This window comes from Rhinoraja longicauda, chromosome 7 (assembly GCF_053455715.1).
Source record: "Rhinoraja longicauda isolate Sanriku21f chromosome 7, sRhiLon1.1, whole genome shotgun sequence".
NCBI classification, from domain to species: Eukaryota; Metazoa; Chordata; class Chondrichthyes; order Rajiformes; family Arhynchobatidae; genus Rhinoraja; species Rhinoraja longicauda.
The window spans coordinates 43827094-43839829 of NC_135959.1; the positions used below are offsets into that span (position 1 = coordinate 43827094).

At 39.8% G+C, this 12736-nt stretch overlaps 1 protein-coding gene across 3 annotated transcripts in view; it reads right to left on the bottom strand.

Annotated features, from left to right (window-relative positions):
• Nucleotides 1-537: 537 nt before the first annotated feature.
• The window catches only part of wasf3b (WASP family member 3b), a 66874-nt gene continuing 54675 nt past the window's right edge, over nucleotides 538-12736 (bottom strand). For 2 of the 3 annotated variants that reach the window (XM_078402408.1, XM_078402405.1), the window contains 3 exons: nucleotides 8440-8706; nucleotides 5331-5701; nucleotides 538-1679 (listed from right to left, as the gene is read on the bottom strand). In XM_078402408.1, coding sequence (XP_078258534.1) covers nucleotides 1522-1679; nucleotides 5331-5701; nucleotides 8440-8706 — 796 coding nt within the window. In that variant the 3' untranslated portion in view covers nucleotides 538-1521. Of the gene's footprint in view, nucleotides 1680-5330; nucleotides 5702-8439; nucleotides 8707-10856; nucleotides 11024-12736 lie in introns of all 3 variants that reach the window. The other variant, XM_078402407.1, reaches the window with a different exon arrangement.

Sequence of the window (12736 nt, forward strand, 5' to 3'; positions counted from 1 at the left end):
CAGATGGGATGCTGTGCTTCTAGTTTCCAACAGTCTACATGCCCCAATGTCTTGTCAGTTCTACAGTTCTAAAGGTTACACAGTTACGAGTGTAAGGGCTATCTTCTAATGTTTGGAAGATTGTTTAAAGTAATTCAAGAAAAATGGGAACAAGTGTTCTTTTGCTGTTTAGTTTATTTGAATTCAATTTCATAATTTCAGCCATTTAAATTTTACACATCTATAAGATCAGAAAATAAATTGTTCTAAATGAAAATTCAGTACGAAACAAATTGAGCTTAGCCAATGTTTACAGAGGGGTTTTGATGCATTAAAAAAAATTGTTAATACTGCTAATATATTAAAACAAAAGCAGTAATACCAAAGCAAGGGAACTTATTTGAATTACATAAATCTATGACAATGCATACTATAATTAAAAGAAATATTGAACCTTTGGCAATATATCTGATATCTATCTCAAATATTATACATCAGTAGAATAGTATAACATTTCTATGTAGCATTATAATATACCTTTTTCAATTTATGGTACTATTTAGGTGGATAATAATTTAAATATATCAAATAAAATTAGTAGATTGAGAATGAATGAGTTGCAAGTCTTAATTGCAGAATAATGTTGTACATTGCTATTTTGCAATTACTATTCTCAATGTTTATGTTCTATGGATAAATAGTCCTTTAAGTTTAATGAAAATGTAACTTTAGTTTAACTAGTTACTTTCCTTGGTGATGGGAAAAATGTGTTGAACACACTGGTGAAAGGATATTGAATCGTTATTACAGTGTTGGTATTCCAATTCCTGTGCTAAGCAGATCCACCTTATTCCCCCATAGATTCATTCATTCTTGAACTGTGGAGTTACTTCTAAGAGAGAACAGCAGCCTTGAATTTATATATTACACCATTCACATCCCTTTTGGGAAAACTGAAAAGAATTCTGTTGCTCGTGATATGCTTTCAACTAAAGTCACAGTGGTAACATGGAAAATCTAGCTCCCAAAAACTGCAAAATGAAAAGAACAAGATATACTCTTTCAGTAATTTAAATGGCAAATATTTGCCAGGACCCCAGGGATAAGTTTCACCTGTCCATACCTGTGGAAAACATGATGCTCATTGTCTACGCTTCAAAGTTTAACATTATTTTTTTAAATACATCAATGAAGCATTTCCAATAACACTGAAGCTGATGATGAAATGGCCTACTACTTGGCATTTGGTTATGATCTTAACCCGTTCCTACAAAGTGTGTCCATTGTAAATAAACAGCTGTATTTATACAATCCTAACAAAAGTCATCATTGGTCGCATTCCTGGATGGTGTTTTTAAATTATTCTTTTCATGAATAATTCTCATTTATCATTCATTTTTGAAGCCATCACAATATATCAGTATTCTCTCTCGCCTCATCCACAATCCGTTTAAACAACTATTGTTTCAGATTTGTTCCATGTTACTTTTCATGATAATTTAACATGAAGTAGTATTTAATAAAACTATGGAAGCACCCATGTTACTCAGACCAATCATTCTCATCAAATTCCGAATCATCATCCGAATCACTATATTCCACGGCAATACGCCTGGACAGAATGGTCGCCACGTCGTTCCCAACAGGCTCGCGCTTAGCCTCCTGCTCACGTTGTTCTTGAACTTTCTTCAGTTGAATTCCTAGAGTAAAGAAAGTTGACTCCAGTAAGCAGAACTGGAAATGCATCAGGCCAACTTTAAATTGCTCCTTTATGCAAAATAAATCACAATCACCAATTCAAAAGTAAAACTTCACATAATTCTACCATTGGAGAACATGGATGGGTTCTGACTGTATTTATAGCCTATACATCATGGGTGGCCTGGGACTCGTTGAGGTGAGGGCGGAGGGGTACAGAGATAAAGCCTCTGTTGGGGACCGACCGTTCTGCATCAGAAAGAGGGAGGTCAAGGGAGGGATGGTGAAAACCATGTTCTCCAGAGATGCTGCCTGCCTTGCTGAGTTACACTGAGTTACCTCCAGTGCTTTGTGTATTAATCAGCATCTGTAGTTCCTTGTTTCTTCATAATTTAGCCCTTTACTGAAGATGTTACTGCAAGTAAACTATTGCTGCTGATAGGTATAAATTGATAGTAATAAATCTTGCTACCGAGGGCTATGAACAAGTATTCACCCTAATGCTTGGAAATAAAATTATCGAACGCTTGAATCAATTAACAAAAGGAATGATGCATCAATTTGATTTCTATTTTCCAGATATTTGTAAATACATAACTACAACCATACTTTACTATTTCACTAAATATATCCTGTAACCGAGTCTCTGTAAGTTCAGGATCTATCATTTATGAAAGAAGTATAACTGTAAAAACAAGGAACTGTAGGTGCTGGTTTACCAAGGAAAGACACAAAATGCTGAAGTAACTCAGCGGGTCAGACACCATCCCTGGAGAACATGGAAAAGCAATGCTTAGGTCCGGGACTCTTCTTCAGACTGATTGCAGGGGCGGGGATAAATATAGCTAGAAGAGTGGAGGGGCAGGACAGAGGGTGAACATAAGCGAGGCGGGGGGTTGATAGACAGATGGTTAGACAAAGGCCAGAGATGAACACACAAGATGCGAGACAAAAGGATGATGAAGATTGTTCCCGATGTTGGGGAAGTCCAGAACAAGAGGTCGCAGTTTAAGGATAAGGGGGAAGTCTTTTAGGACCGAGATGAGAAAGTTATTTTTCACACAGAGAGTGGTGAATCTGTGGAATTCTCTGCCTCAGAAGGTAGTTGAGGCCAGTTCATTGGCTATATTTAAGAGGGAGTTAGATGTGGCCCTTGTGGCTAAAGGGGTCAGGGGGTATGGAGAGAAGGCAGGTACGGGATACTGAGTTGGATGATCAGCCATGATCATATTGAATGGCGGTGCAGGCTCGAAGGGCCGAATGGCCTACTCCTGCACCTATTTTCTATGTTTCTATGTTTCTAACACACACGTATAACTGTCCTAAGTTTAAATGCGAATCAAATGAACATATAAATTAAGATATTATTTTCACTAATACTATGGATAGGACATTAAAAAAAAATAGAATCCCACATTCCAAATAGCACAAACTGCACTCTAATTAATCCACAATTATCCACCAGTGCTCATTAACCTCGCTATTTGATCCAGTGAGGAACGTGAAGAAGAAAAATAAAATCCCTAGTTTGGATGGAGAAAGAGAGATTTTTCACCATTCCTCATTAGAGTGGAAATACTGGCAATTCAGACTAAAATGTTTAGCTAATTCTTCAGAAATATCAGTGATGAATTTGACCTCTCTTTTTAAAAATAAGTGTCAAATCTCATTTTTAACTTTATTCCCTTCTTCTTAAGAACATTTGAGAGAATGGTCAATTGCAACTTCAAAATTGTCAACTATATCCAGACCATGCATTCCACAATGTGGACTGCAAGGTTCTTTCAGGTGGGAATAGTCATTTGTGGAGCTCCGAACAGAAAAGTCACAAGCTGGAATGAGAGCAAAGAAGATTTACGAGGATGTTGCCAGGATTTGAGGGCCTGAGCTATGGGGAGAGGTTGAGCAGACTAGGACTTTATGCCTTGCAACACAGGAGGATGAACAGTGATCTAATAGAGGTATATAAGATCATGATAGAAATAGATGGGATAAATTCAGAATATTTTACCCAGATTAGGGGAATCAAGAACCAGAGAACAGAGATTTAAGGTGAGGGGGGGAAGATTTAATAGGAACCTGAGGGGCAACTTTTTTTATTATACTAAGTAGGTATATGGAATGAACTGCCAGAGGAGGTAGTTGTGGTAGGTACTACCACAATGTTAAAAAAAAAGTGGACAGGCTCTTGCCTAGGATAGGTTTAGAAGGATATGGAGGATATGGAAGGAAGTGCATGCAGGTAGGACGAGTGTAGGTGGGGCATGTTGGTCAGCGTGGGCAAGTTGGATTGAAGGGCCTGTTTCAATGCTGTATGACTCTATGAGGTACAGTTTATGTTCACTATGGTTCTTGAAATGATAGATGATGAAAGCTTCTGTGGAAAATTATACCACTACCGTCTCTCCTTCCACTCAACGTTCAAAGTCAAGAGTGTTTTATTGTCATATAATATAATAAGTATATGTATAACCTTTATTGTCATCCAAAAACATGTTTTTGGACAAAATTACGCTACCCACAGTCAACAATGAAAGGCAATAAAAAAGAAAGCAATAAAATACACAATCACAAAAACCAACATAAAACAAAAAACATCCATCACAGCGAGTCTCCTCCAGTCACCTCCTCACTGTGATGGAAGGCCAGAATGTCTTCTCTCTTCCCTGCCGTCTTCTCCCGCAGTCAGGCAGTCGAAATTGCCACGTCAGGCCGGTCGGGGCTCCTGACATTGAAGCCCCCGCTGGGCGGTGGAAAATCCCGCGGCCTATTTCAGGCCGCGCCGGACGGTGAAAGGTCCGCAGCGGGCCGACTCAAGCCTCGCAATTCGGCGCGAATGAAGACGCTGCCAGAGCTCCCAAAGTCGGCCCCCACCCAGGGACCTGCAAGCTTCAGACGTCCACAGGGCCCACGGCCGAAGCCTCCGAAGGCGAGTCGCAGCCGCATTCGCAACGTCGCCACAGCCTCTGAATGCAGCCAGCTCCGCAGGTGGTGAGTACTGTCCGCGGGCTCTGCGAACCAGAGCCCCAGGTGGTCCTAACTGGAGGCCGCCAGCTCCAGGTGTTTGGCCGATGGAAGGCCGCAGTGTGAACGGAGACACAACCCAGAAAAAAGGATGCGTCTCCGTTCGGAAGAGACAATTTTTATAGTCCCCCCCCCCCCCCCCCCACACATAGTACACAACCACAAAAAAGACTATATCACATCCAACACTTACAATTATGACAACAAAAAAACCCCAAAAAAACAAAAAGACAAACGGACTGCAGGTGAGCCGCAGCTGCTATGCAGCGCCGCCACACAAGTGATTATGCCACACATATGTCCCAAAATGGAACATAGAAATTCTTACTTGCAGCAGCACAACAGATATACAAACAGTGCAGAAGGAACAGCAGATGCTGGTTTAAACCAAAGATACACACAAAAAGCTGGAGTAACTCAGCGGGTCAGACAGATCTCTGGAGAAAAGGAATAGGTGACGTTTTGGGTCTGAAGGGTCTTGACCCAAAACATCACCCATTTCTTTTTTCTAGAGGTGCTGTCTGACCCGCTGAGTTACTCCAGCGTTTTTTGTGTCTATTTATGTAAACAGTACTCTGTAAAACAAAGAGACCAGCAAATTAATGAAATTCTCCACATTTATTACTTACCCACACGTATAGCAGCAAGGAGATCACTTCTGGCATCATTGAGAGGAGTGCTTGCTGATTCATGCCATTTGTTTCCAACTGCAGGTTGAGAGTGCATTGGAGAGGAATCAACGGAAGGTGGTGGTGCTGGCAGAGCTGGAGGTGGGGGTGGAGGAGGTACAGGAGGACAGAGTGGAGGAGCTGCTCCAGGTGGCAATGAGGATGAAGAAGATGCAACCACTACCATTGATCCAGAATGGGGAGCTGGAGGAGCAGGCACTTGGAGTGGACTGACAAAGGCCGTTTGTGCTGATGGAATTACTGGGTCGGGGGGAAGGAAAGGAGGGCCTGTTGAGTTGTAAAATTCCGTTATCTGAAGAGGCGGCAGCACACTGCAACAAAAAATATTTATTTTGTTTAAAAGGCGCGCAACATATATATTCCAATATTTTCATTGAGGATACATTTGGTTTAATCATTTTTTTAAACATTGTATCAACTAAATTCTGATATTTATGAATCTAAAAATATTAGTCATGTGTTCACTTACAAACACAGAAAGGATGCATTCAACCCCATCAACATCAATTAAAGTCACATTTTATGCCAATTCTCAAAGAGGGGAGCTGGATATATAATCAAGAAAACAGTTAAACAGGGTTTTCACATAACATGAATGAATAGAAAATATGCTAACATGTAAATCAATGGTACTTTATTGCCTCATGTACCAAGGTACAGTGAAATACATTGATGCACACATTTCAGTAAAGTATTATATAGATAAGCATGATCTTAGATTAAATACATAGAAATAGTCCAATGAGACAATATACACGAGTCGCCAGATTTTAGCGCCATTTTCAAAGTCCAAGTTACTTTAAGTGCAGCTTGCCATAAAAGCCTGTTGTCCCTATACAAAACTTAAATATTGGTCAGAAAAACAAATTAAAATCTTTGTGCCATCTTCGAATTAAACAACTCGTTTTGTTCATTAAATCCTAAAGTTACTTCAAAGATTTTGTTGCTCAAAGTGACTGTCCAATGACATATTTTTCATTTTGAAATTATTCCCCTCATAACAAAACACTTAGAAAGTTGGCTATCTGTAGCAAGCATCCATAGTGTCATTTTCAAGGCAACGTGTTTGTTTTTTGTGTCAGTATCTATCTCTAAAAGGTGAGGAAGGTGGGTCATGGAAATCAGTAATGTGGTGCAGAGGATCACGTATTTTTCTTTAACTGAGCATACACCGAGTTTTTGAGAACAGTAGCTAACATAAGTATCTGTTAGGTAGACACAAAATGCTGGAGTAACTCAGCGGGACAGGCAGCATCCCTGGAGAGAAGGAATGGATGACGTTTCAGGTCGAGACCCTTCTTCAGACCGAAACGTCGCCCATTCCTTCTCTCCAGAGATGCTGCCTGGCCCGCTGTGTTACTTCAGCATTTTGTGTCTATCTTCGATTTAAACCAGCATCTGCAGTTCTTTCCTACACATCTGTTACCTATGGTGACGAAATTAAACTTTGAAGCATGAGGGTAGATAGCAGGCAAAACATTTTTGTTAATATGTGGTTCTTCTTAGACAGTCACTTGGGATCGAGGACAAGTTGCACGAGGTGCCAAATGAGGCCAACAGAGGAATCACAGACACTGCCACAAATGAAATAGAAAGTGTTTGAGGGGACAAGCACACCGATAGTTTATGAACTGGTGCCTTCCTTTCACCACTTTGTTTCTGTGTACTCCCAGAACATGGACTCTAGGTTCTCTAAAACTTCTCAAATGCTCTTTCTCTACAGAGCAGTCATGGCCATAGATTCCCAGCTACACCCCCCTGTATGATGCTTTTCTTCAAGGTGTTTTGAGCATTTCCTTGAATGTTTTCATCTGAAGACCTGATAATCTCTTCCCATAAAAGAGCATGCATTAAGCAAGTGTTCTGGGTGGGTGATGTGGGATCTGTGAGCAGAATGGCCTGCCCAACGTAACTTAGGGCCTAATTGCAGGGAACGCTGGTCTGGGAGACGAAGCTCATGTTGGATTACTTATCCTCTGCAGGATAGTGTGGAGACAGAATTGGTAGTATTTTTTCCCCTCAGAGACTAGATATGTCTGCAGTAGGTGGTCCAGTCTCACAAGGATGCACAAAGGCAGGAGTTATTGCTGCCTAGTGATTGCTGGGTCTGAGATCCACAAATACTGTTTTTCCCTCATTTGACCAGAAACTGTGCTGCTGTACTGAAGGTGGTGGTGAATTTCATCAGTGACATCTGCCTTCAGAGAGGTAGTTCCCAAGGTCAATGGTTCCTAGGGTCTCGCCTGGAATCTTTATTGACTGAGTCGATGCATCAAAAAAAGGCCAACATAATCAAAGACGTCCCACTCCATTCCTCCTTCGTCCCGCTGCCATCAGGTAGAAGATTGAAGGCAAACACGACCTGGCTCAGGAACAGCTTCTTTTCCTCTGTCGTCACGTTTTTAACATAAACACCAGGGTGGCATAGGGGCGCCGCAGTAGAGTTGCTGCCTTTCAGTGCCAGAGACCCGGGTTCGATCCGGACTACGGGTGTTGTCTGTACGGAATTTGTACGTTCTTCCTGTAACTGAATGGTTTTTATCTAGGTGCTGTGGTTTCCTCCCATACTCAAACGATGTGCAGGTTAGCAGGTTAATTGGCTTCTATAAATTGTCCTTGGTGTGTAGGATAGAACTAGTGTATGGGTGATCGCTGGTCGGCGTGGATTCAGTGGGCCGAAGGGTCTGTTTCCAAGCTGTCTCTCTAAACTAAACACCATCTATAAACTAAACTAGGGTACTGTCCGATTCACTTCTCCCCATTGCGGATATTGGACTTTGCCTACAGAACTTGTGCGCTACAATACTGAAAATATATACTGTACCCTATTTTCCACCGATTGTACTTGAGTTCGACTTGCTTGCAATTGTACACAGTATTATCTGATTTGACTGGATAACATGCAGAACAAAGATTTTCACTGTACCCGAGTACACATGACAATAACAAACCTATACCCGAGGAAAAAATGCTGTAAATATAGTTAAATCAATATTGGAACATTATATCGCAGTATATTGTAGTTGGAGCTTAAATACAAGCAATTTACCTGTGGTCCATCGGCGGTTGTGGAGGTGGATGGGCATTATTTATAGTAGTTGGTGGTGGAGGTGGTGGGGGTTGTTGAGGTCTATTCAAAGTAGTGTGCCTAAACCCTGCTGCTGAGGATTTGCAGTCTTGTTCCTGAACTTGATTCCCAGCCGACATTTGCTGCTGGTTGTTATCTGACAAATACGAGGCAGGTATTTGCTGCTGCTGTGAATGATGGTTTAGAGTAGCAGGGTATGAATAATCTGTTGGATCTGATCCACGAGATCTGGTGTCAGAAGCAGAAAGAAAGACTTTAATAATCAGCAAACATACTGGCAAATATTCTAGAGAGGTGTTCCACAGTTAAGTTTCAAAGCACAGTATCAAAGCTGACAATCAATATGCTCATTATCCATTCTGCAAATGAAATTTATGAAGTTTACTTCTGGATCTCAATAAAATCTGGTATATTTTTACATTTTTCCCCAAAATACTGTTTGAAGCATTCAAGTACATAACTTAATCATATACATCCAAAATACATGATGTTCAGAAATTTATATTACTATTCATAATATCAATGATATTGCATGCTGATACTCTTAAAATTTAAGCAATAGAATAATGCAATAACATTTAAAATATTTCCTTTCATTTGTTTTAAAGCTGGGAAAGAATAAAAGATAAATCCTGTAAAGCAGAATATATAAAGAGATAGCAATGCATGTTAGTAGATGTTATATGTGAGCCTGTCATAGTTTTTGCCACTAATGCAGAACAATAAACGCAACAGATTTATACCCAGTGAGGAAAAGAAAATCAATTCAAAAACTTTCATTATTTCAGCCTCACTCTCCCAATAAAAATACATTTCCATCAAGTAACTGCAAAATGACCTAGTTTTTAAAAAATAATTAAATTTTAACAGAATTATGATTTTGTTTCTGCGATAGTAGTATGGTTTGTTTTGTACTTTCCAACTCCAATTTCCTCAAACCTTTAGGATGAAAAAAGATAAAAAAGATGCAAATACTGAAAATGAAGACCCCATAGATCAGAAACATCTAAAAAGGAACACTAAAGATTTCAGGTTAGGAATCACTTGTATTTGGACAGTAAACACACCGAGACTGCTTCACTGGAGGCGTAATGAGGTACAACTTGGGTGCTGTCAGGTTATACATGGAACCTGGAACTGTGGATATGGCAGAGGTTGCTGGAGTGAGCAATAGAAATAGTTGAAAGACAAGGGTTGATCCTTTAGCACTCTGAAGGCTGGAGAAAGCACCTGGAAAGGTTAAGGACAAAGGACAGTCCTACCCAGATTTGTTACAGAAGGATGGCGTGGTCAAATATGTCAAAGGCAACAGACAAAAACAGGTAAAAGCACCCATTATAGAGCAGAACAATGTGAATGGGTGGGAAAGAGAGGAGTCACAAAAAGCACCAAAATGTAGTGAAGCAATCAAGAAGATTTGGGACTGGTTCGATTAGAATGCTCAGGTGATTGAGGAGCTATTTATTCAGAGGCATACGATGTTCTTGGATTGAAAGCTCCGCCCTTCCTCAAAAGGAAAAGAAAGCTCTTAAGGCACCTGAATGAAAACCAGTAATCTCAAAACTAGGAGAGTCAGTAACTCAATGAAGGACCTAGAATTTTCAGAGCTCTAAAAGGGCCCAAGAACGGCAACCACCGACAGCAAAGACAGGGGGGTACTCATCAAGGACAAAAACAAAGTCAACACATACTGGAAGGAGCATTTTGAAGACTTCCCCAAACATTAATCTGTCCTCAACATGAAAGCTAGTAATTCCATCCCACAGCAACCCTTGAATCAAATACATTAATATTTACAAGCAAGGCTAACTATATTTTTAGCATTGGTGTCCCAAGGCCTGCAAATTACGATAAATATATTTCAATATAGTCGTATTTAACTAAAAAATTCTATTGTTAAAAGATGGTGAAACTTACATTTTTTTCTTTCCCTTGTCAATTACACTGATTATTATTTAATATAATCAAAATATGGCTATCATTTACAAATTTTAAACAATTTATTATAAAACACCAAAAGTAGCAATGCAGACAAATGGAACGGATTGATTGATTGAATAATTGCATTGAAATGTTATAGAGCATTTACAAAAAAGCTTTAGGAAAAGTAAAAAGAAATTGATCATTATAAATTAGTTGAGCAGAGAGTTCATTAGATAGAAAGGCCCAGAATATTCAGAAAGATTATTTTGATGCATGAAGGTGCTTTATTAAGATGTGGAAACCATATGTTCCTCAGCAAGCCAGTGATCTGAGCAAAAGACCAATTTAAAGGCAATTAGGATACTGCTGCTCTGAGGCAACAAAATGCACAAAATCAAGACCAGCTCTGGATTGGTACCAAAGCAGTCAATGCTTTGATAATAAAACTAACAAACCCTTTCAGCATTTTCTCCTCTTTCATGATCTCGGCCTGCTCCAGTTCCTTTGCGTCTGTCATGAACTCTTTGCCCATTTTCATTCTCTCCCATTCTTCTTTCCTTGTTCTGGCTTTTCTCACATTAACTTGGTGATTTCTGTTTGAATTCAATTTATGTCTCTCTCGCTAGAGGGGAAACCATATCAATATAGGAAATGAACAAATGACCAATAGCAGCTACTTAAACCGAGTTCCATAGGAAGCCTCAGTTCAAATTAAGGTGTGTTAATTAAACAATAATATGGGTACCAATGTCAGAACAGTCTTAATTACTGCTCAAAAGAGACAGTAACATTTTTGAAAATGGTCACATTTAAATTCAGTGTACAATATGATCAACATGGTTGATAAAAATGATGAAAACATGTCAACAAAATGTTAGTCATTAATTTTCAAATGTTGTCATTAAGTTGCATGATTACAAGTGCTTATCATTTTGTTGCATGGTGACTGTAAATCCAATAAACCCATTTTATACCAAGAACTTAAAAGTTTAAAATTAAAGTTGCACATAATGTCCAATTCCCAATATATACATCGTAACTCAAGGCATAATGAATGTTAGCTATTATTTGTAAAAAAAATGTAAACCAAAAAACAAGCTGCTGGAGGAACTCAAAGGGTCAGGCAGCACCTGCAGATGGAAATGGACAGTTGATGTTTTGGGTCGAGACCCTTCTTCCAGATTCAAACACTGACTCTTTATTTCCCTTCACAGATTCTGCCTGACCCGCTGAGTTCCTCCAGCAGTTTGTTTCTTTTCGTCAGGATTTCAGCTTCTGCATTTTTGTGTCTCTGTAATTATAAAAGTTATTTTATGCATTCTCACAGCTGACGGGAATACAAAATGCATACTGGAACTGAATGAGTTCAATATGAAATAAGTTTGAATGGTAGTCTCAATCCTGTGCTAAGTGGGAACATTTGACATAAATTTATGATGATATTAAACAGGTGTACGGAAGGTAGGTGCAGTAAGAAATGGTGTTACGTGTGTGACACTGTAGAGGGAGCTCTGCCTCTGGCTAAACAGTAATGCTCTATGCTGGTACCTGAAAAGCAAAGCAATCTATTATCGAATATAATAATCACAGCTTCAATATGCACAGGAGAATTATTATATTTTGCCACAAAAAAGACTAAGGCTAAAAAAGTGCCTTTGGATGCAAATTCATGGGCCAATAATTTTGGTTTGGCTACAATTGTCAATCTGTGCAAATTAAAGTCATAAAAAATGCTTTGGAGCAACGAACAATCTGCTAGAAGAACGCAATGAGTCGAGCAGCATCTGTGTATGAAAAGAAATGGACGATGTTATGGGACGAAACCCTGCATCAGGACTGCGAGCAGAGAGGGAAGTTAATTAGTACACAGAACAGAGGGAGAATGGTGAGAGAGTAGCTAGAGATGATCGGCAGGAAGAGTGAAGGATGACAGGCCCATGGAGCCAGGTAGGGGAGGGAGAGGCATAACAAACTGCAGATGCTGCAACCTTGAAAAAAACATGAAGCACTGGAGATGCAGCATCTGTGGAGGGGACAGACAGATGATGTTTCAGATCGGAATCATTCTTCAGACTGATCAGTCTGAAAGGGTCCCGACACAAACCTTCATCCGTTTATTCCCTCCACAGATGCTGCCTGACTTGTTGAGTTCCTCCAGTACTGAGAGTTTTGAGGGGAGCGGAATGATGGACTTGGAAGGCAGAGGTAGATAGATGATGGATGGAGGCAGACAGAAGTGTCAAAAATGGGACATAACAGGAACAGTGACGGCAGATGGAACTGCGTATAGGAAGTGGGAGAGGGGAAGTAGGGAAGGGTGAAGGTAGAGACGGTT